Source organism: Lytechinus pictus, chromosome 1, assembly GCF_037042905.1.
Source record: "Lytechinus pictus isolate F3 Inbred chromosome 1, Lp3.0, whole genome shotgun sequence".
Taxonomy (NCBI): Eukaryota; Metazoa; Echinodermata; class Echinoidea; order Temnopleuroida; family Toxopneustidae; genus Lytechinus; species Lytechinus pictus.
In genome coordinates this window covers 36,148,990-36,170,455 of record NC_087245.1, presented here as the reverse complement: position 1 = coordinate 36,170,455, position 21,466 = coordinate 36,148,990, and the positions used below count along the sequence as shown (strand labels likewise).

The 21,466-nt window shown below is 38.2% G+C and overlaps 1 protein-coding gene across 2 annotated transcripts; it reads left to right on the top strand.

Annotated features, from left to right (window-relative positions):
- Positions 1 to 1,997: 1,997 nt before the first annotated feature.
- Positions 1,998 to 20,545, top strand: LOC129266469 (uncharacterized). Of its 2 annotated transcripts, XM_064101589.1 has the most exons (8): positions 1,998 to 2,032; positions 3,358 to 3,473; positions 10,162 to 10,299; positions 11,625 to 11,852; positions 15,073 to 15,186; positions 16,136 to 16,288; positions 17,946 to 18,027; positions 18,545 to 19,223. In XM_064101589.1, the coding sequence occupies exons 2-8, from the start codon at positions 3,404 to 3,406 to the stop codon at positions 18,912 to 18,914; spliced, it is 1,155 nt and encodes a 384-aa protein (XP_063957659.1). In that variant the 5' UTR covers positions 1,998 to 2,032; positions 3,358 to 3,403; the 3' UTR covers positions 18,915 to 19,223. The 2 variants fall into 2 exon arrangements, with proteins under 2 accessions (XP_063957659.1, XP_063957651.1); XM_064101581.1 differs by lacking the exon at positions 1,998 to 2,032 and having other exon boundaries at positions 3,240 to 3,473; positions 18,545 to 20,545.
- Positions 20,546 to 21,466: the final 921 nt, after the last annotated feature.

Here is a 21,466-nt window from a genome sequence, read left to right as displayed (position 1 = left end):
TCGCGTTCGTGATTTCTTCAGTCAATTCCCCCTTTTTTTATTTTTTTTTCGAATTAGATTTTATGTTAGCATTTTCGCTCATTCCATTCTACCCATATCCCGTTTCTTTTGGTTGCCTTTTCTTCCCTTTCCCGCCATAAATTTCCGTTTTATTTTGCCATCTCTTAATTTCTTTTTTTTTCTCTTCATATCCCTTTTCCCGTTTTTGTCTCACCTGCATAGCAAAGTGAAACTATAGGCGCCGCTTTTCCGACGGCGGCGGCGGCGTCAACACTAAATCTTAACAGAATGTTAAATTTTGAAATGACAGCATAACTTAGAAAGTATATGGACCTAGTTCATGAAACTGGACCATAAGATTAATCAAGTATTACTAAATATAATGTCCGAGTTTCAGGTCACATGACTAAGGTCAAAGGTCATTTAGGGTCAATGAACTTTGGCCAAGTTTGCCGGTATCTGTTGAATTACCATCATACCTTTGAAAGCATATGATTCATGAAACTTGAACATAAGCGTAATCAATTATCACTGAACATCCTACCTGAGTTTCAAGTCACATGACCAATGTCAAATGTCATTTATGGTCAATGAACTTTGGCCAAGTTGGGGGTATTTGTTGAATTACCATCATAACTTTGAAAGTTTATTGGTCTAGATCATAAAACATGGACATAAGATTGATCAAGTATCACTAAACATCCTGTGCGAATTTCAGGTCACATGACCAAGGTCAAAGATCATTTAGGGTCAATGAACTTTGGCCAAGTTGGGGCTATCTGTTGAATTACCATCATACATTTGAAATATTATGGACCTAGTTCATGAAACTTGGACATAAGAGTAATCAAGAATCACTGAACATCCTTTGCGAGTTTCAGGTCACATGACCAAAATCAAAGGTCAATGGACTTTGGCCATGTTTGGGGTATTTGTTGAATAACCATCATAACTCTAAAAGTGTATGGATCTAGTTCATAAGACTTGGACACAAGAGTAATCAAGTATCACTGAACATCTCATGCTAGTTTCAGGTCACATGATCAAAGTCTAAGGTTATTTAAAATATAAGGTCATTGAACTTTGGCCATTTTGGAGGTAATTAGATTGCTGTCATAACTTTCAAAGTTTATAGATATAGTTTCTAAAATGTAGATATAGGGGTAAATCAAATATCACTGACAAGTCTTAGGTCGCATGATCAAGGTCAAATGTCATTTACTGTCAATGAACGTATTATTGTGTCCGAGTTATATGTTTTTTGTGAATAATTATTTTATAGTATAGTTTTGAAATTCAGCACTGCTGCTATATTGTATCGCGTGATGCAGGTGAGACTGCCAGAGGCGCTCCACTTGTTTTAATCCTAATTGATTTTAAATCTGGAGAAAGTTGAATTCAATTCTTCGAGATTCTTAAGAATGAACCTTTAGGATTCTAACAAAATCCAGAAATCAATCAGACTGTACAGTATAGTTAGGGAAAATTGAATTCTGGATGTAGTTTTAATCCCATGAATTTCTTTTTAAATCTGGAGGAATTTGAATTTAAATTCTTTGAGATTTAAGAATGAATCTTAAGGATTAAAATTAAATCCAGAATTCGATTGGTCCCTATAATTACAATTCACCTGGATTTATTTCAAATCCCTGCAAGTTAGAGCGTATACAGGCTTTGATACATGAAACGGCTACAAACCGGTGATACTCATTTTGAACCTGTTCTCTTAATTATTTCTCATATTTTGCATCATACCGACTCGCATTAAATGACACAAGTATGACAATGAATTATAGGGACCTATCACCCATTCCTTATGGTTACAAATGTTAAATGTATTTAATTGGCAAAAAAAATCAATATTTTTTGTGTTTTTCTGAGATGCATTGTATTAGCAGGAATAGGGCTGCAGGAATAACTTAACATTGTTTAAAAAAGAGAGAAAACTAAGGGTTTGAGGATTAGAGGTATTTCATGACACAACTACTCAGCAAAGAGAAAGTGAATTAAGGTTGCCTGTAGTTTAGAAAAGGTAGTAGCGCTACACATTTTGTTTAACAATAGTTGGGAATTCTCAATTTTATAGGATGTGGAAGTAATATAGGTAACAATATATCCTTGTACCTGAATTTGCCCATTATAAATCTATCTGAATATTGCTCTGAACGGGCAGTCCAATATACTGTACATGTAACATACACTATACAGAGCGTATTAAAAAAAGTTTACACTTAGAAAAAATCCTGTAAAATTATACATTGGTAATATCCTGGTGATTTTTCCACGTTTTAACATTGGTACAGATCCATTTAAGCAAATGACGATAATTATAACTGTCGAAAAATATTTCCGCTTGAGTGAGCACCACTTACTTTTGAAAAGTTAGTGAAAAATGATTTGCGCAGAACTTTGAAATAGTTATGCGAATAAAAGTAGACCTTAATCATGAAGAACACTTGGAATTTAGCTAGTAAAATTGATTTGAATATATCTTTTACCTTTTTAAATTGTTTCCTTGCCCAAAACACTTCAGAGAGTGCATTGCACCCCACCCCGCTCCTCCACACACCGAGGCCATCGTGACGATATTTGCTTTACACTGAGCTGCGATTTACATGAAATGGCGTAGGCTTGATTTTCATTTTGTTAATCATTGTCAAGCTTGAGAAAGGTGTTGAGAAACGAGTATTAAATGAAAAATTAAATGTAAAACCACTTTAAATGATAAAATTTTAGTGAAAAATGCTGGAGATGTCTGATATAAACTTTTGTTCAGATTCAGTTATGTCCACAGATCCTGCTGGCACAAAAAGGGTAAAGGTTGTGCTTACTGAGTGTTGAAATTTTCAGTTTGGGAGGCAAAATTGTTACAAAATGCTTCAATGTATTCGTTTTATTTCAATTGTCTTAAAGTGCAAGGGAAATGTATAAGAAATGTTTCGCAGGGTAAGTTTGATTTCGCCCTTTCCCCTGACACAGCGTGAAAACGATCATTTCTGCGCAAACAGATTTCTGCGAGCTTTACAAAATTGGACAGTGCTCACTCAAGTGTAACATTTTGTCAAAACTTTTACTTCCATTGGATAGATGAGACCCAAACCCAAGAATATATGTGAAAAAATTACCAACATGTTGTATATTTTTTAATTCCCAGGGCTTTTTCAAAGTGTAAACTTTTTTTTATACGCACTGTAGTACAAATTTTCAGGATTTCCTATGCAGTTGCATGTAGCATACCGGAAGTACGATTCTGAAAGAAAAGGAGAGAAAACTAAGGGTTTGAGGATGAGAGGTATTTCATGTCACAACTACTCAGCAAAGAGAAAGTGAATTAAGGTTGCATGTAGTTTAGAAAAGGTGCTAATTGACTTTCTCAAATAGAATCAGTTATTTTGGAAGCAAAATGAAGAGAATGAAGAAGTTATTCTTGGCAGTTGGCCTGCCATTGACTCTATGTTTCTTCTGCAAAACAGGTAGGTCGTATGTGTATACTCTTTATCATAACTTGTTAAATTTGCAAATTATTATTTTGAATTTATTTCCATTTTGATAGTTACTACCTATATCTAGTATCTGTCTACATGTCTACACTGAATGCGCATTTGTTCAAGACCAAAATTTACTCAGGATCGCGGTTGCGAATGTTGCGTAATTTCGCAACCGCGTAACCGGGCAAATTTGGTTTTAATACATATTCGCAAGACGTCAAAATTCGGCCGGTAAAAAAAAAAAAATCGTGAGGCGAAATGATGGCCAAAAAAGGTCGAGGTTGATGGACCCAAAATTGCTCCAATTAAAACGTGATTTGTGTATAGACTGAAGCCATTTATTCTGAAAAAAAAAAGAAAAACAAACTATTTCACACAATTCCAACGTGTTGAAACTTGTGAAAAGAATCTTATAGGAAAGAGTTAAATGAGGCGGGGAGCAAAGCAAAAAGTTTCATAAAAATATAGTTATAAAATAAGAGTTATTGAAATTATCTGAAGTCTTTCTGACATTATCCATAGGGATCCTTACCCGCTTAAATTGGCAAAGTATTTATGATTATGTGACTAAATCAAGCGCCAAATCCACTCAGTAGATTACTCAAGTGCAATACTCCCCCTGACCTTGACATCTGTGGTGTAAATTATATTTCTTATGACATAATACACTGCAAAAACTCCGGTGTTGATTTAACACCAGCCCGGAATCTATATCTGTCCACACCAGAGAAGTAATAAACAACACCAGTTTCGTTTTGGTCTAACACCAGATAAGTGTTTATACAACACCAATTAGTATTAAAACAGCAATAATTCTCTAATGTGGACGGATATAGATTCTGGGCTGGTGTTAATCAACACCGGAGTTTTTGCAGTGTATTTTGAGCTCAAAAGCAAGAAAAGATGTAAGAATGGGGGGAAATCTTAAAATATGCGTAAAAAGCAAATGGAGATTTGTCCACAAAATTTGCAATTTTTTTTAGCATGGTTGCCAATTTAAGGACACCCATTGAAATTACTCACTTCCGCAACTCTGTTACTTCATAAACCATTTTGATATAAAAACTTCTTTGATATTGCTCTCCTCATTTTACTCTTTCTTCAAAGATTGATTCTCTCCTTTGGTTTTGGTTTCCTTTTAAAAAAATAGACACTATCGGCACCTTCAGCTCTTAATGGGGTGTTGCAAGAAACATGCGATCAATTGCAAGTCTATTTTTGATCCCTAAATCAATTTTATGACTTGTAGTTAATTGCAAATTAGTGATTGATTGCTAATCTGCTCCTTGAAACAAGAAGTTTAATCTGATTTGCTTCAGCTAACATTGATCTATCAGTTGTAAAATTGCAACAGAATATTTGCAATTGATCGCAAATATTTTCTTGCAACACCGCTTAGGTCTCGGGGAAGGGAAAATAAATTCCCAAATAATTATTGTCCTGATACTCACAATCTTAGTTTTTTGTTTGTTTGCATTTTTTTAAAGATTTTTTTTAGTAAAACGTGATACATTATATCTGTTCACCTCCCCTTCCTCTTTAATCCATCTTCACCATCATAATATACAAAATAAATTTTAGTGATTGGAAAAATAAAACCGGAATTTCGTTAGACAAGACGGTTGAAGATGTCCAGCAATGCTTATGCGCCTTTAATGTAGGGCCCCTGCATGGGGCCCGTTTCATAAAGCTGGTCGTAAGATACGAATGACTTAACGCACGACTGGTGACCCTTTCTTGTGCTAAATGATCTCCCTATGTAACTGATTTAGCACCTCAGAACAGGTTCCAGTCGTGCGTAAAGATGTGCGTAACTTTACGAACAGCTTTATGAAACACCACCCAGTCACCAGAAATAGGTCAATCCGAGAAGTCAACGAACTATCTGACGTGACATCACAATGACGCCTGCGTAGAGTGAAAACTTTCATCCAATCGGGGTGCGGTATTTAAGGGAATGGCCACGGCGCACCTGTTTGTTTACTTTTTGTATAATTATGGACAAGCAATGCTAATGTTTCATTCTCATTTAAATGAACTTCCGCACATACGGCCGGGCTTGGGCCCTTTTTTTTTTTTATGGAACTTAGTTTATCGCACGTCTTTATTAGGACACTTCGATTCGTTCGCTGTTTCAGAAAGAGGGAAAACAGCATGTTTTTAAGGTAAATAATAAACACATCATCATAACGATTTTTATTCATTATTTCTGGATGAGAAGGTAGGTTTTTTATTTGCAAGGTTAATAAAAATCATTTCTTTATGTCCGTCATAATGCTAGAATGTAGCATTGACCGTTTTATTGACAAATTAAACCTCTATCGCACACTACCTCAAAATTATTATAAAAGGAAAGCTGACATTACTACTGAACTGAGTTGACAGCTTCGATTTATTTTCTACCTCCAAATATATACCCAGATGTATGTTCGGAAAGTCGATTTTAAACAGCCATTTGTAAAAGTCATCAACCAAAGTCTCAACAATTTTTAGTACAAAATGTTTGGCAATATCAAATAGAACACAATTAAAGAAGATTACAACTGTTGAATTCATATAATATTCATATTCAAAACCAGACACCCGACCCCCATCTTATATTCTATTTTTCACCTACACTATGTTTTTTATACCGTCTACTACCGCTCCTGACAGGCCTGATGTCACCGCAACAATAATGCTTAAACCCTTTCTACTGTAGTACTAGGCCTACTACTATCACTACTACTACTACTTATACTACTACTACTACTACTACTACTACTACTACTACTACTACTACTACTACTACTATACTACTACTACTACTACTACTACTACTACTACTACTACTACTACTACTACTACTACTACTACTACTACTACTACTACTACTACTACTACTACTACTACTACTACTACTACTACTACTACTACTACTACTACTTCTACCACTACTACTACTACTACTTCTACTACTACTACTACTACTACTACTACTACTACTACTACTACTACTACTACTACTACTACTACTACTACTACCACTACCACTACTACTACTTCTACTTCTTCTTCTTCTTCTACTACTACTACTTCTACTTCTACTACTACTTCTTCTTCTACTTCTATTACTACTACTACTACTACTACTACTACTACTACTACTACTACTACTACTACTACTATACTACTACTACTACATATACTACTACTTCTACTACTACTACTACTACTACTACTACTACTACTACTACTACTACTACTACTACTACTACTACTATACTACTACTACTATACTACTACTACTACTATACTACTACTACTACTACCACTACCACTACCACTACCACTACTACTACTTCTACTTCTTCTTCTTCTTCTTCTTCTACTACTACTACTACTACTACTACTACTACTACTACTACTACTACTACTACTACTACTACTACTACTACTACTTCTTCTTCTACTTCTATTACTACTACTACTACTTCTACTACTATACTTCTACTTCTACTACTACTACTACTACTACTACTACTACTACTACTACTACTACTAATATACTACCACCACCACTACTACTACTACTATTACTACTACTACTTCTACTATTACTACTACTACTACTACTACTACTACTACTACTACTACTACTACTACTACTACTACTACTACTACTCCTACTTCTATACTTCTACTACTGCTGCTACTACTACTACTACCACTACCACTGATACTACTTCTACTTCTTCTTCTATATACTACTATACTACTATACCACTACTTCTTCTTCTACTTCTGCTGCTACAGCTGCTACCATTGTATACCACTGTTATAAAAAAAGTGATTTTTGAAAAATTGTCCTTTACATTAAAAAGAAATAATCAAAGTAATGAACTTTGAAACCCTTTAATAGGTCTACTGCCCCTGTCGCCAAATCATTTTGTCCCACGTACCTAAAGGCCACCGCACACCTTACGACTGTTCGCGATCCGATTTTGGAACAAATCGCATTTTGCTCATTTTCTGAAAATGTGAATGGAACATATCATTTCATTTGAGGTTAAAATTAATTGAAAGAATACTAATATAACCATTTTGAAAGATCGCAAGCCTTTTTTTGTAGTAAAGGCCAAATTAGTTTCAAATCGTATCCAATCGTACGACTGCTATGACGTCATTCATGTCATTACGACTAGATATTAAATTCGCTTTTATTCTAAGAAGGATGATAGCATAGTCACAGATTTGAACATAGGTATTCGTATGATAATTTAGAACATTACACAGTAAGATATTCCAAGTCTCAATATTAGCATCAAATTCTACTACATTTTATTCTGAAATCGGGTCGCAGACCAATCGTGTTCAAAACACTGATATGAATGGAGCTGTAAGCAATTGAGCATTCAAATGGAAATGATTCATTTGTAATGTCGCTCACATATTGATGTTTGAATAATATTTCAAGAGTTTCGCCGAATTTCTTCTTATTTGAATTAAAGCGATTCTTTCTAATAAATGCAACGAGGCCACAATTTAAAATTGAGAATTGTCTCGAAAATGCAGCCTGATAATCGAGCTACTCCTCTTTCGTCAATGAAAATGTCTAAATTGAAAATTAATCAAGAAACGCAGAAAGGTGAAAAGATGGTTGTTATACATAGGGCGCTTGAATGATTTTGATGGTAGAGGTTGCTCCTCTATCCATCCAGAAAGGAAGGAAGGCAAAAGATATTCATTCGACCCAACCCAATCCCAAATTCGCTAATTTGAAAATAGCTGTTTGACAAAGGTGTATGCATAATGATTTACCATCTTACGCTGATTCTAGGTAGGGCAATCACTGACCTTTCTTTGTCCGAATGGGGAAGAAATATATAAGTGTTCGGAACTATATTTGACTGGCAGAAGAATAATAGGGCGCTAATCTACCGCTTCATCCGCTCCAGAATTTGACAAAATTTACGAAAACATAACGGAAAAGAAAGGACGTGGGTACTATGTTGCGCGGGTGCTAAACGGATATTCATCGAAAACCTAGCGGGTGAAAACGGATGGAAGTGGATGACAGTTCCAAAGGGTTACCGTTTTTTTATACTTTATTTATGAGATGCGTACGCTTACATCCTTTCTATTTCCGTGCTACTAGCGTTGTATAGACGTTTCATGTATCTTAGGCTTGGTCACACCGCCCGAACTTTTTTGGAGCGTTCGTTCAACGGTATGGAGAGGGGGCCGAATTTTTACAACGCTCGTCACCGCGCAAAAACGGGGGAAAATCGAAAACACGGGCGTTGCCTGAGCGCTGCGCCGCTGAAGCCGGTATGGCTTTAGCGTTGGTTTAACGGTAGCGAACGTTGGTATAGCGGTGACGCAAGTGTTGATAGAGTGGCGTTCTGCGCATGTGGGCATTGGCACGGCGGGGATTAAAAGTTGGTTTAGCGGGATTCCGCTTTTGACTCTGGATTTGACCAGTTCGCTCTGATAGAAATTCTAATAGATTCTAAAAGGGTTCCTGGTCCATTTCTCCCCATATTTATAGCCAAATGCTGGTCCCGCTCCGACACCTCCATACCAACGCCAAACCAAAGCTCATCACCGCGATGGATCGCCCGACATCGTTCAAGCAATCCTGTGTCCGCTCGTAAAACGCTTACAACCGCTTCACCAAAGTTTTTGCAACGTTTAATCACCGCCCGGGCAAAGCTGGCGAATCAGCGGTGGTCCATGCAGCGTTCAAGATATTTCTGCGTTGGCCTAGCAGACCCACGCGTCCTCGAACTTGCGTCTAGCGCGCGATGCCAAACTTTGACTGGGCGTTGTTGGAGCGGTGGTGAACCCCGGGGTAGTGAACTTTTCCGGAGCTGAAATTGCCCGCTCCTCACCGCTCGCAATTTTTTTGTGTAGCTCTAAACTTTCGGAGCGGGAGGAGGGACCATCAGCGGTAGCCGAGCGTATACGGCGTTGCCTTATAATAGAGCCAACTTCTGTTAAACGGTGGTAAACGGTAATGAGCGGTGATGAATTTTTTTCACCGCTCCAGGAACGCTCCAGCAAAGTTCTGGCGGTGTGACCAGGCCTGGATCTTTCCTCGCTCTTTCCGTCCTTTAGCTAATTTGGTGTGTATAATACTAGAATGGATCCCAGGAAGCCTATTGATTTTTAGGTGAAAAGGTCAAAGGTCGAGTCGCCACCTATCACTTTTCTTGCTTGACCAATGACTCAATTTTCTGCGTTACAGGCGGGCGTATTATGTGCTCGCCCTAGCGACGCCCTTGTTATCCCCATATTGGGATATTTCAACGCAACGTAAAATTTACAAAATATATCTTTTTACCCAACCAACGTGCATGTTCCCATTTTACTCAATATTGGGTAAACCTCTTTGTGTAGACTGTATGTATGGAAAATAAATTATATGAGAATGTCCATGATAAGTTTGTATTTAAAAATACAATTTTTCAGTTTGTGTAAAAAAAAAATTGAGAATTCCCAAATTCCTAGCAGCTGAAAATTCCCGAAAATTCCCCAGTCCTTTACAACCCGCTTTCCAGGTCCTTGGGGGCAGCCTGTCCCCTGCTCCCCACCTGTTACGCTATTGATAACATTTATTTAAAACGAAACAACCATCACAACAACCTCGTCATTTTAACCACACTTTTATCATGGTTTCTCTATTCTGCAGGAGCCAATCAATTGCATTCTTGTGAAAGTAGATCCCGAAGTAGATGTGGTAGTTTCGATGGAGGAATGAGTTGCCAATGTAATGATAAATGTGTTAAATTCAATGACTGCTGTACCGACTTTTTACAAAAGTGCACCCGTAAGTATAAATGAACGTCCCGTCGACAATTATTTATTTATTTATCTATTTTTTATTTACTTAATGATCTATCTATCTGTATATTCTTACCAAAGCAATACTTCCCTTGAGACAATATTTTCCATCAGTGCTATGCGCTTCGGCCAAATTATTTATCCCTTGGGCAAATATTTTCATATATTTTTGCAAAATATGTCTCCCTAGCGTAGTTGATCTGTTGTCGATCCATTTTTTTTCCTTCTCGGTCGACAAAATTTGAATAAATATAATTTCATGTAATAAATACAAAATAGTACTGATAATAAGTGGGATATTTATACCATCAGCTTAATTTCTAATTGCATATTCATGAAGACATGTATTAGACATGTTAAAATGTCATTACTTTGTTATTCTCGTTCGATTTTGATGCCATTTTCAGTGTTTCGATTGGTTAAGTCTGATTTCCTTTATCTGTTCACTATCATATTATTTTCATCTTGGAGTATCTCTTTAAACAATAGAGCAAACGTGTACCACAACGAACGCAGAGGGCAGCAACATAGTATTGCTTTTAGGCGGAAGGTCCACATGTACCAGTAGACGGAATCAGCTTTTGGCAACCGTATAAAGGGCGGTTTTGGGATTATTCTTTTAAAAATACAGGTGCAGGCTTGGGAGAGGGTTCTGTCCTCCAAATATTCACCCCCTTCCAAAATAAATTAATAAATGAAAAAAGTATGATATATGGTATCATTTGTTGAATATTGCGTCAAATACATCACAAATTAGATTTTCATTCCAAAAGTTCAAAACGCCAAAACTTTCGCTCGATCGCGACTTTTTAAAATGTGTTTAACATGTTGTGTCCCCTCAAAGTCTGGGGCTCATTACACCACTGTTAACATGAATATATATTGATAACATAGTCATATATCAACAGCCAATATGCTGAAGTGAGTATACCGTGATTAAATAAATAAATAAATAAATAAATAAATAAATAAATAAATAATTAATTAAATAAATAGATAAATAAATAAATAAATAAATAAATAAATAAATAAATAAATAAATAAATAAATAAATAAATAAATAAAATAAATAAATAAATAAATAAATAAATAAATAAATAAATAAATAAATAAATAAATAAATAAATAAATAAATAAATAAATAAATAAATAAATAAAATGAAATGAAATGAAATATCATACACTTGGACTTGTAATAAACGAAATATCCTTTATCTGCAATGTTTGTGTCGGGGGTGGGATGATACCTTATTATGCTTTACACTCTATGTTTGTGATTTTTTTATGTTGCTTTTATGTTTGATGATGAAGGGATTCATTTTGCGGGGGCTGCATCCCTTGAAGGTTTGGTCATCGTTCAAGAGAAGACGAGAGAGGAGGACGTTGGTTATATCTGCCACGGTGGTAGATGGTTAACATGGGAGGCATCCGCTGCATGCGCTCAGCTCGGTTACTCGAACACTGGATCCAGTTATTCGACCGACACCTCGTTGAACGTCTCCATCCCCATCCTACACTCATACGCATCATGCGGTTCAGGTAATTTGTAGTATATATAGTCTGCTGTGAAAACCTTCCCTCGGGTTAAGGGTCTGACTGGGCAGCCTATACACGTAAAGACCACCGCACAACTCACGGCTGTTCGCGATCCGATTTTGGAACAAATCGCATTTTGCTCATTTTCTGAAAATTTGAATGGAACATGTCATTTTGTTTGAGGTTTAAATCAATTGAAAGAATACTAATATAACCATTTTGAAAGATTGCAAGCCTTTACTTCGGAGTAAAGGCCAAATAAGTTTCAAATCGTAGCCAATCGTACGACTGCTATGACGTCGTTACGACTAGATATTAAATTCGCTTTTATTCTAAGAAGGGTGATAGCATAGTCACAGATTTGAACATAGGTATATTCGTACGATGATTTAGAACATTACACAGTAAAGCCCCTTTCACAATTGACGTACGACCATTTGCGACCTTTTGGTCGTACGACAGGCTGCAACAGGCATCAATCGCCAGTCATCTCATAATATCGCACAGAGGCTTTCACAGTTGCAACAGCTGTCGTACAACAAAAACAACCAGTGAAACCCGTTGCACGAGTAAGTCGCTTATGATCCTATTGTGCTCGTGCGATCACATGCGAGTGTTGCACGAGGGATTGCGAGGGGAACGATCGCACACAACGGTAGTGCAATGTTGTAAGCCGTTGCGATCGGTCTTGCAACAGTCTTATGGCCCATCATATTATTGCACCCAGTCGCAAGACAGGTCTCTGTACATGTAGGTCGCTAGCACATGTGCAAGTGTTGTACGACCTCCAGTCGAGTAAATGCGACTACTTAGTTGTGCCACCTCTCGCACCAAGTCGTGCAACGTTGAACAACACTCCCATGATGATCGCCCGACCGATGGTACGACCCCGGATACGAGCTGATGCGAGTGAATCGGTCGTATTTGATCGCATTCGGATTTTGAACATGTTCAAAGTTCAGATGTGACCAGTCACGACCACCTCGAGTTCGTGCGACCGTCTACAACGACTGCGAGTGCTCGCAAGTCACCAAGAGATCGATCGTGCAACAGCAGCAAGAAACTGTTGCAGGTGGTCGTAAACTGGTCGGATGTCAATTGTGAAAGGGGCTGTACGGTCGCATACATGCGAATGCGACGGTAGTGGAATGTTGTAAGCCGTAATTTTGATCGGTCTTGCAACAGTCTTATATTATCGCAACCAGTCGCAAGACTGGTCTCTGTAGGTATCTAGCGCATGTGCAAGTGTTGTACGACCTCCAGTCGACTAAATGCGACTATACGTAGTTGTGTCACCTCTCGCGCCAAGTCGTACAACGTTGAACAACACTCACACGATGATCGCCCGACCGATGGTACGACCTGATGGGAGTAACTCAATCGTATTTGATCGCGTTTGGATTTTGAACATGTTCAAATTCAGATGCGACCAGTCACGACCACCTCCGACCACCTCAAATTCGTGCGTTCGTCTACAACCACTGCGAGTGCTCGCAAGACACCAAGAGATCGATCGTGCAACAACAAGAAAAAACTGTTGCAGGCGGTCGTAAACAGGTCGTACGTCAATTGTGAAAGGGGCTTAAGATATTCCAAGTCTCAATGTTAGCATCAAATTCTACAACATTTTATTCTGAAATCGGGTCGCAGACCAATCGTAAGGTGTGCGGTCGCCTTAAGCCCCTTTCACAATTGACGTACGACCATTTGCGACCTTTTGGTCGTGCGACAGGCTGCAACAGGCATCAATCGCTAGTCATCTCATAAGATCGCACAGAGGCTTTCACAGTTGCAACAGCTGTCGTACAACAAAAACAACCAGTAAACCCCATTGCACGAGTAAGTCGCATATGGTCTTATTGTGCTCGTGCGATCACATGCGAGTGTTGCACGAGGGATTGCGAGTGGAACGGTCGCATACATACGAATGAAATGGTAGTGCAATGTTGTAAGCCGTTGCGATCGGTCTTGCAACAGTCTTATGGCCCATATTATTATCGCAACCAGTCGCAAGACAGGTCTCTGTACATGTAGGTCGCTTGCACATGTGCAAGTGTTGCACGACCTCCAGTCAAGTAAATGCGACTACTTAGTTGTGCCACCTCTCGCACCAAGTCGTACAACGTTGAACAACACTTGCACGATGATCGCCCGACCGATGGTACGACCCCGGGTACGGCCTGATGCGAGTGAATCGATCGTATTTGATCGCGTTCGGATTTTGAACATGTTCAAAGTTCAGATGTGACCAGCCACGACCACCTCGAGTTCGTGCGACCGTCTACAACGACTGCGAGTGCTCGCAAGACACCAAGAGATCGATCGTGCAACAACAAGAAAAAACTGTTGCAGGCGGTCGTAAACTGGTCGGACGTCAATTGTGAAAGGGGCTGAACGGTCGCATACATGCGAATGCAACGGTAGTGGAATGTAGTAAGCCGTAATTTCGATCGGTCTTGCAACAGTCTCATATTATCGCACCCAGTCGCAAGACTGGTCTCTGTAGGTCTCCAGCACATGTGCAAGTGTTGTACGACCTCCAGTCGACTAAATGCGACTATACTTAGTTGTGCCACCTCTCGCACCAAGTCGTACAACGTTGAACAACACTCACACGATGATCGCCCGACCGATGGTACGACCTGTTGCGAGTGAATCAATCGTATTTGATCGCGTTTGGATTTTGAACATGTTCAAAGTTCAGATGCGACCAGTCACGATCACCTCCGACCACCTCGAGTTTGTGCGATCGTCTACAACGACTGCGAGTGCTCGCAAGACACCAAGGGATCGATCGTGCAACAACAAGAAAAAACTGTTGCAGGTGGTCGTAAACAGGTCGTACGTCAATTGTGAAAGGGGCTTTAATGCCTTGTGTACTGAAGGCCCTCAGCAAAAGCAAGTTTTATGTGCAGTGCTAGTCTTTGCGTGGAGACTCACTTGTTGATCAAAGTGTCAATCAGTGTCAGTGCCTGCAGACTAATGTTCATTTCAGATGCGGATCAGGGTTTCCCTCAAGGACTGAAGCCCTGAATAACATTTCTGCAACTGCACATTTTCGTCATTTACTAAAATGTGCAGTTTACTAATGTGCCGTAACATCTGCCAAGCCCTTGGAAATAAAACCTTTTCTACTTCGGATGTGGAGGTGGTAACTTGAAGACGTTCACCTATTTTAATGTTCATTATCTCCTTTGTCTCTAAAATATAATTTTCGACACAGGTGCAAGGAATCTCAGCCAGTGCACATTCACTACCAATATAACTACACAGGGTTTGTGTTCAACTGATTCACAAGTTGACTGCTGTAAAGGTCTTCTTGGGCTCACCTGCATCGGTACGTACTGGAATCAATACTCCACGTTGCAATTTGACTCTAAATTGATGGTATTAGCTCGTCTCTATGTTTTATGTGTACAGTGACCGACTGATGGTTGGAAATGGTGATGGTGATGATGATGATGGTGATAATGATGATTTTGAATTTTCTGATGATGACTATGAGAATGATGATTGTGGTGGTGGTGGTGATGATGATTGTGGTGCCCGTGGTCGTGATGATCATGACGGTGGTGATGACGATTGGTGGTGGTGATGATGATGATTGTGGTGATGGTGATGATTTTGATGTTGATGGTGATGATGACTATGATAATGGTAATAATTGTGGTGGTGATGGTGATGATGATAGTGATGATGATGATGGTGATGATTTTGATTTTTGATGGTGATGATGATCATGGTCCTGATGGTGATGATGATGATGGTGATAATGATGATTTTGATTTTGATGATGACTATGATAATGATGATTGTGGTGGTGGTGGTGGTGATGATGATGATGGTGGTGCCCGTGGTCGTGATGATGGTGATGATGACGATCGGTGGTGGTGATGATGATGATGATGATGATTGTGGTGATGGTGATGATTTTGATGTTGATGGTGATGATGACTATGATAATGGTAATAATTGTGGTGGTGGTGGTGGTGATGATGATGATAAAGGTGATGATGATGATCATGGTCATAATGGTGGTGATGGTGATGATGATTGTGGTGCTGGTGATAATGATGATTTTAATGATGACTATGATGATAATGATGATTGTGGTGGTGGTGATGATGATGATGATGATGGTGGTGGTCATATGACGTCATCTTTAGTTTTGCTCCCCCATCAAAATACCCTAGCACTAGCCCTGTGTGCGAGGGAAGGGCTAGCGTATTTTCATTATCTAAATCTAAATTTTAACTGTGTGTGATTTTCATCTTCTTTCCATATAGACGACAGCGATGCTGTTGAAAAGACGACTGTGGCCACTGCAATCAGCACACCTATCTTGTCGACTAAAACTCATTCATCAACTGTGTCGTCATCTCAATCATCAAGCACAACAATAACAAAACATTCGAATACTAATGAGGACAAAAACGATAGTACGTACATCAATTCTGTATTGTTACCACAGGCGAAGATTCCGGGGGACACTTAAACTTAGTGTATTGCATTCATGTAATGAAAAAGCAGTTGCTTTCATGTGACGTCACAAAATAAAATTCATTGAAAATTCAAGCTCTGTTACACTTTGGCAGATTTTTGTCGAACCTTCCTTATTTTTTTTTCTTTTTTTGTTTTTTATTAAAACCCGAATTCATGTCAGGGTGGTGACGACATTTGCTCCTGCGACAAATGATCCGGGGTTTATTTAATCTAATACGGAGGGTTGAGGTTAAACACTAAGAAATAGGGTTGCACGAAAGGTGCAACTTTGCGGAAAAAGGTGCAGAGCGAATATTCGAGCATAGTTGCACCTATCACTCGCCACCGCGCCTGCGCAGGCCCACAGCGGGTAATGGGGGTGCAAGTTTGAACCTCGCGTATAGCATGTATAGTCTTTGTACCTTCGGACGGGTACAACTTTGCATTCTCTTGAAGGTGCAAATAAGCACCTGTGTGGTGCAATTCTGCACCTTAATGGTGCTAATTTGCATCTTTCAGAGAGGTGCAAAGTTGCACCTTTCCAAAAAGGTACAAAGTTGCACCATAAAGGTGCTCCAAGTTTGACATTTGGTCTGCATCTCTAAAGGTGCAATGTTGAACCTATTTTCCTTAGTGCGTAGGATTGAAGTGGTTTATAAAATTTGGGTTGCAGTTTGTCATTCGATTAGAGAGTGGGATATATACCCGAGCAATTGTCACCGGAGTATATGTCATGGAACCATACTAAACAAATAAATAATAAAAAAAAATCGTAAAGAAAAGGAAATGTCTCGCGAGGTGCAGAATAAACCGTGCATGGCCGCCCAGTGGTAGAGCGCCCGCTTCATGGTAGGTTCGATGCCCGGCCGAGTCATACCATATACTCTTTTTTTTAATATTAGCTTAGAGCTCAGCATTTAGATCGGGGAAGGGTTGAAGAGGCTACCCCATGTAAACAAATCGTTATTACTATCATTAATATGCAGGTAATATTATACAGATATTGCCTACCTAGAGTTTGAATATAACATTTCCTCTCCCCGACGGAGTTATATTTTTCCCGAGGGATTATATTTTGCCCGAAGCGCGCAGCGCTGAGGGAAAATATTCTCCCGAGGGAAAAATATAGCTTCGGAGGGGAGTTGAAATGTTAATTTATTAAAACGATAGACCAGGCAATATCTGTTATATTATATAGTCTATATGGATTCGCCATAAGATAATGCCTTCATCATCTGGCCCCAACCCGAAATTCTTGCTACAGCTCTGATCCGTCTACGTCATAATAGAACAAATTTGGAAAATACATCAAGCGCGTTCTTCATGCAATCGACGCATTAACACTAGCGCGTACATCAAATAAACTACATGATTACGCAACTTGTAAGCAGCGAGTGACGTCACCTTAGTGAATATAACGCCGCAATTGAAAAAACAACGCAGTTATATTCACTGAGGTGACGTCAAAACCTCGAATATACCAAATGCGATCCTCGCAGCTATGATCACGTGATGGCGTATTGACCTATCACTGATTCGAACCTACATAAGCTATGTAATATATTCTCATAATCATGATTTAAGTCTATGATATTATGTACATTTGCTTTTCAGTGTATATCTACATCATAATCGGTGTAGCGGTCGTTCTTCTCTTTATCATAGTCGCCTTGATTGTGATGGTCAGATTTCAGAGGTGAGAAACCTAGGCTTTGTTTTCGAATTCTGTAATCGGTTGCAGATTGTAAACGTCTGTTGACGTTAATGATATTTACTATATTCCACGCAGGATGGTGCTATGTGATTGGCTAAAATGAGGCATGTTATATTGTATAATTGCTCATAAAATACTTCTTTTAAAGTTTGCACTCGTTTTCGCTGAACCCGAGTATGTGCGAAATACCATCTTTGGTTGAAAGTGCATTGAATATTGAAGACGTTTAAATGACTGTTCTGCGCTTATGATACTTACATTGATTTTGTATTTCTTTGTTGGGAATGAGAAAGTATAAAACTATAACTGAACTAAATTCTGTTCTGTGTATTACTAGTATATTTATAACAATAAAGAATTCCTTAAATACCAAAAGATAATATTATTTCATACACTCTCTTATGATTCTGTGTTTGAAACGTTTAATATGAATATGCACAAAAACTTCCATAGTTACATGTATGTGGCTCATATTAGGTAACCCTACCCCTTTACACAGGAAAAACAGACAACAGTTACGCAATCCGCCTGCTTTTGGCAGTCCCCTCGTTACTATGGGCAACGTAACTTCCGACCAATCAGAGGACACCACACCGACCCCGTTACTCGCACACGAGACGTTGTGTGTGAACGAAAACGTGTATGCCTCGGATCCAACATTGCCTCCCAGTATGCCCAGTATGGCAAGCGATGTGGATGAACATGAATATGCTTACATGGACATGCCTCCGATTCGGAGTGGTACTTCCGAAGATCCCATGCATACGTATATGGATACCGAAGTCTCTCTGGTGACGTCACGTCCACTGACATGTGAGCAAGATGATGACGGGTTGATTGATAATGAACTGTATCAGACATCAAACTAACTTTATTCAATTTCATTCATTTCGCAGTTTTAACAAAATGAAAAGATTTAGTAGGCTTACATCGTTGAATAAAAAACACGTCTGGTTGGTCGTCAAGGCAGAGGGTTTTTAAAAGCTAGACTTTTCAACTGCAGTCCTTACACAAGTATACATACATAAATTAAATGTGCATGCTAATGCTACGTCGAGAGATAAATGTGTTTTCCATCTGATTTGAACAGTGACTGCTACTACTGGCAATTCAGTGGTGAGGCAGAATGATTTTGAACAAATTAATAGGGATCTATATTGTATATATTTTCCATTCATAAAAAACATGCAAAATACATCAGATATAATTACGAAATAAAATACAAATAAATACATATGCATGGCTGGATTGTCCACCCAGAAAGGTAATTATTACCACTCTGTTCTGCCTAGGGGTCCAGAATATATTAAATGATACCTGTATTTATAAGAAATATTGGTATGCATTATTCCTGAGTAAATCTTGTGTTTGTATTAGAAATATTGAGCTTGAATTTCTTGTAAATTTAGAGATTAATTAGAGTCTGTCCAATGGCATCCACGGATTAACATGTTGATATCATGATATTGTTATTGGAGAGAGGGGGGGGGGGGGGGGGTAGGTCGTATTATCACCTGCAGTATTTTGCTATTTTTATTGTTGCCACCCAATTTGGTCCCGATTTTGAACTTTTTAAATTTCCTTTCTCAGGCGAAAGTGAAAATATATGGTCAAGTACTATGAATTATAAATACAATAAAAATGGTTATTTATGCTAGTGTATAGCGTCTATGCTTGTGTCCGATAACGCCCCCACCTCAAATTTAGGGGGACATGTCCCCCCCCGCTTCCGCCGCCTATGATCGCACCACTTTTGCTTTTTCGCAGAAACCCCTTCTCCAACTTGTAATTAGTCATTGAATACTTTGTTCTTTTTCTAAACATGTTTACTTTTTTTTTTACTTCATATTGTAATCTAATTATTATTAGTTTGTCATTTATGTATTATCATGGATCATAATTATAATTATAATTATTCTTTGTTTATCATGTATTTTGTAAATAAAAAACAAGAGTGGAAAAACATTCAAATCAAATTTTGTTATAAACTAATTGTTTTTTGCGTTTTCCAACACAACATATTGATATGCAAAATATGAGTTGATTGTGTCACACACGCACACACGAACACCCTCACACACACTGTTTCCTTTGCATATTATTGTACATGTTAGAAGAAAATTGAAATTTTTGCTTTAACCTAACTTTGGCCCCTATTGTGAGCACAGTATTTGTTTTGTTTTTTCTCTGATTGTCCGAGACGAAATGTGAAATTAATTACCCTAAGTTCTTTTAAAAATATTGTATTATGTTTATGTATAATGATGCTTTTGAACTCAAATGTTTTTTTTTTCGCGTTTCACTTCTAAGACGAAAAAAAAAATATTACGCTTGTGCGTAATGCTGCTTTTGAGTTCATTGTTTTATGTTTCCCTTCTCAATCTAAAGTGAATATCTATAGAACATTGCTGTATAATCTTGCCCCCCCCCCCGTAATTACGCCACTGGCTCACACAGATGAACTTTTTTATTTTAATAAAATTGTGAAAATGAATTACTTATATCACCTTCGTCTTGGCTGTTTTATGTACTAATTAAATCGCGGTGAATTGCCAACCCTTCTAAGTTTATTATTTACCAAAAATGATCGTTTCCATAGCTATCCCACAATACAATTATCATAACTTCACCTTCCTTTGTTGAGAACATTATTTAAACAGAAAACTATTATTCACACTGGTCTTGATTTATTAAATTCTCTGGATGAGTCTATATATAAAGAACTCACCAAGTTTGTTTACTTTTAAACGCAAACTCAAACTTAAAAATTAATCGGTGTTTTTGTTGTCTGATCATTATCAATTATTTGACTGCTTTCACGAACGTATTGTATTGTTTTATTCCAATGTAATTTGAATTGAATTTTTTCCATAATTACGTTGAGATGTAAAACATGTACTTGCTGTTATTGTGGAAATTAAAAAAAATAAAAAAAAATCAGCTCGCGCTTCAGGCTCGCACTCACTTTTTTCTTCAAAAAGTAGATATGCATCGTGTTCATCACAACAATTACTTAAGCTTTCAAGATAAATACATGAACAATAAGAAAAAAATCAGATCGCGCTTCGCGTTCGCATTATTTACTGAGGCCTTGTGAAATACCCCATTGCATTTTTTTAGAATAGATCTCAGATTTTCTTTAACTCCGGTCTGTACCCCACACCAATTTCTTTCTTATCATGGTGCCCCCTACACCTACAAAAAGTTCACAAGCCCCCTCCCCCATGCGCCCCTTCTGAACAAATCCCAGCTACACCACTGATGAGGAGATTGTTATAATTAGTCGATTGCCTTCGAAATTGCATTATTCCCAAGAGGTTATCAATAATTGAATGCTATACTCTAAAACGGCTAGTATACAGCTCCTGTTTACACAATTCTATTAGGGCCTCCTCTGATGAGAGATTAAACAAAATTGAAA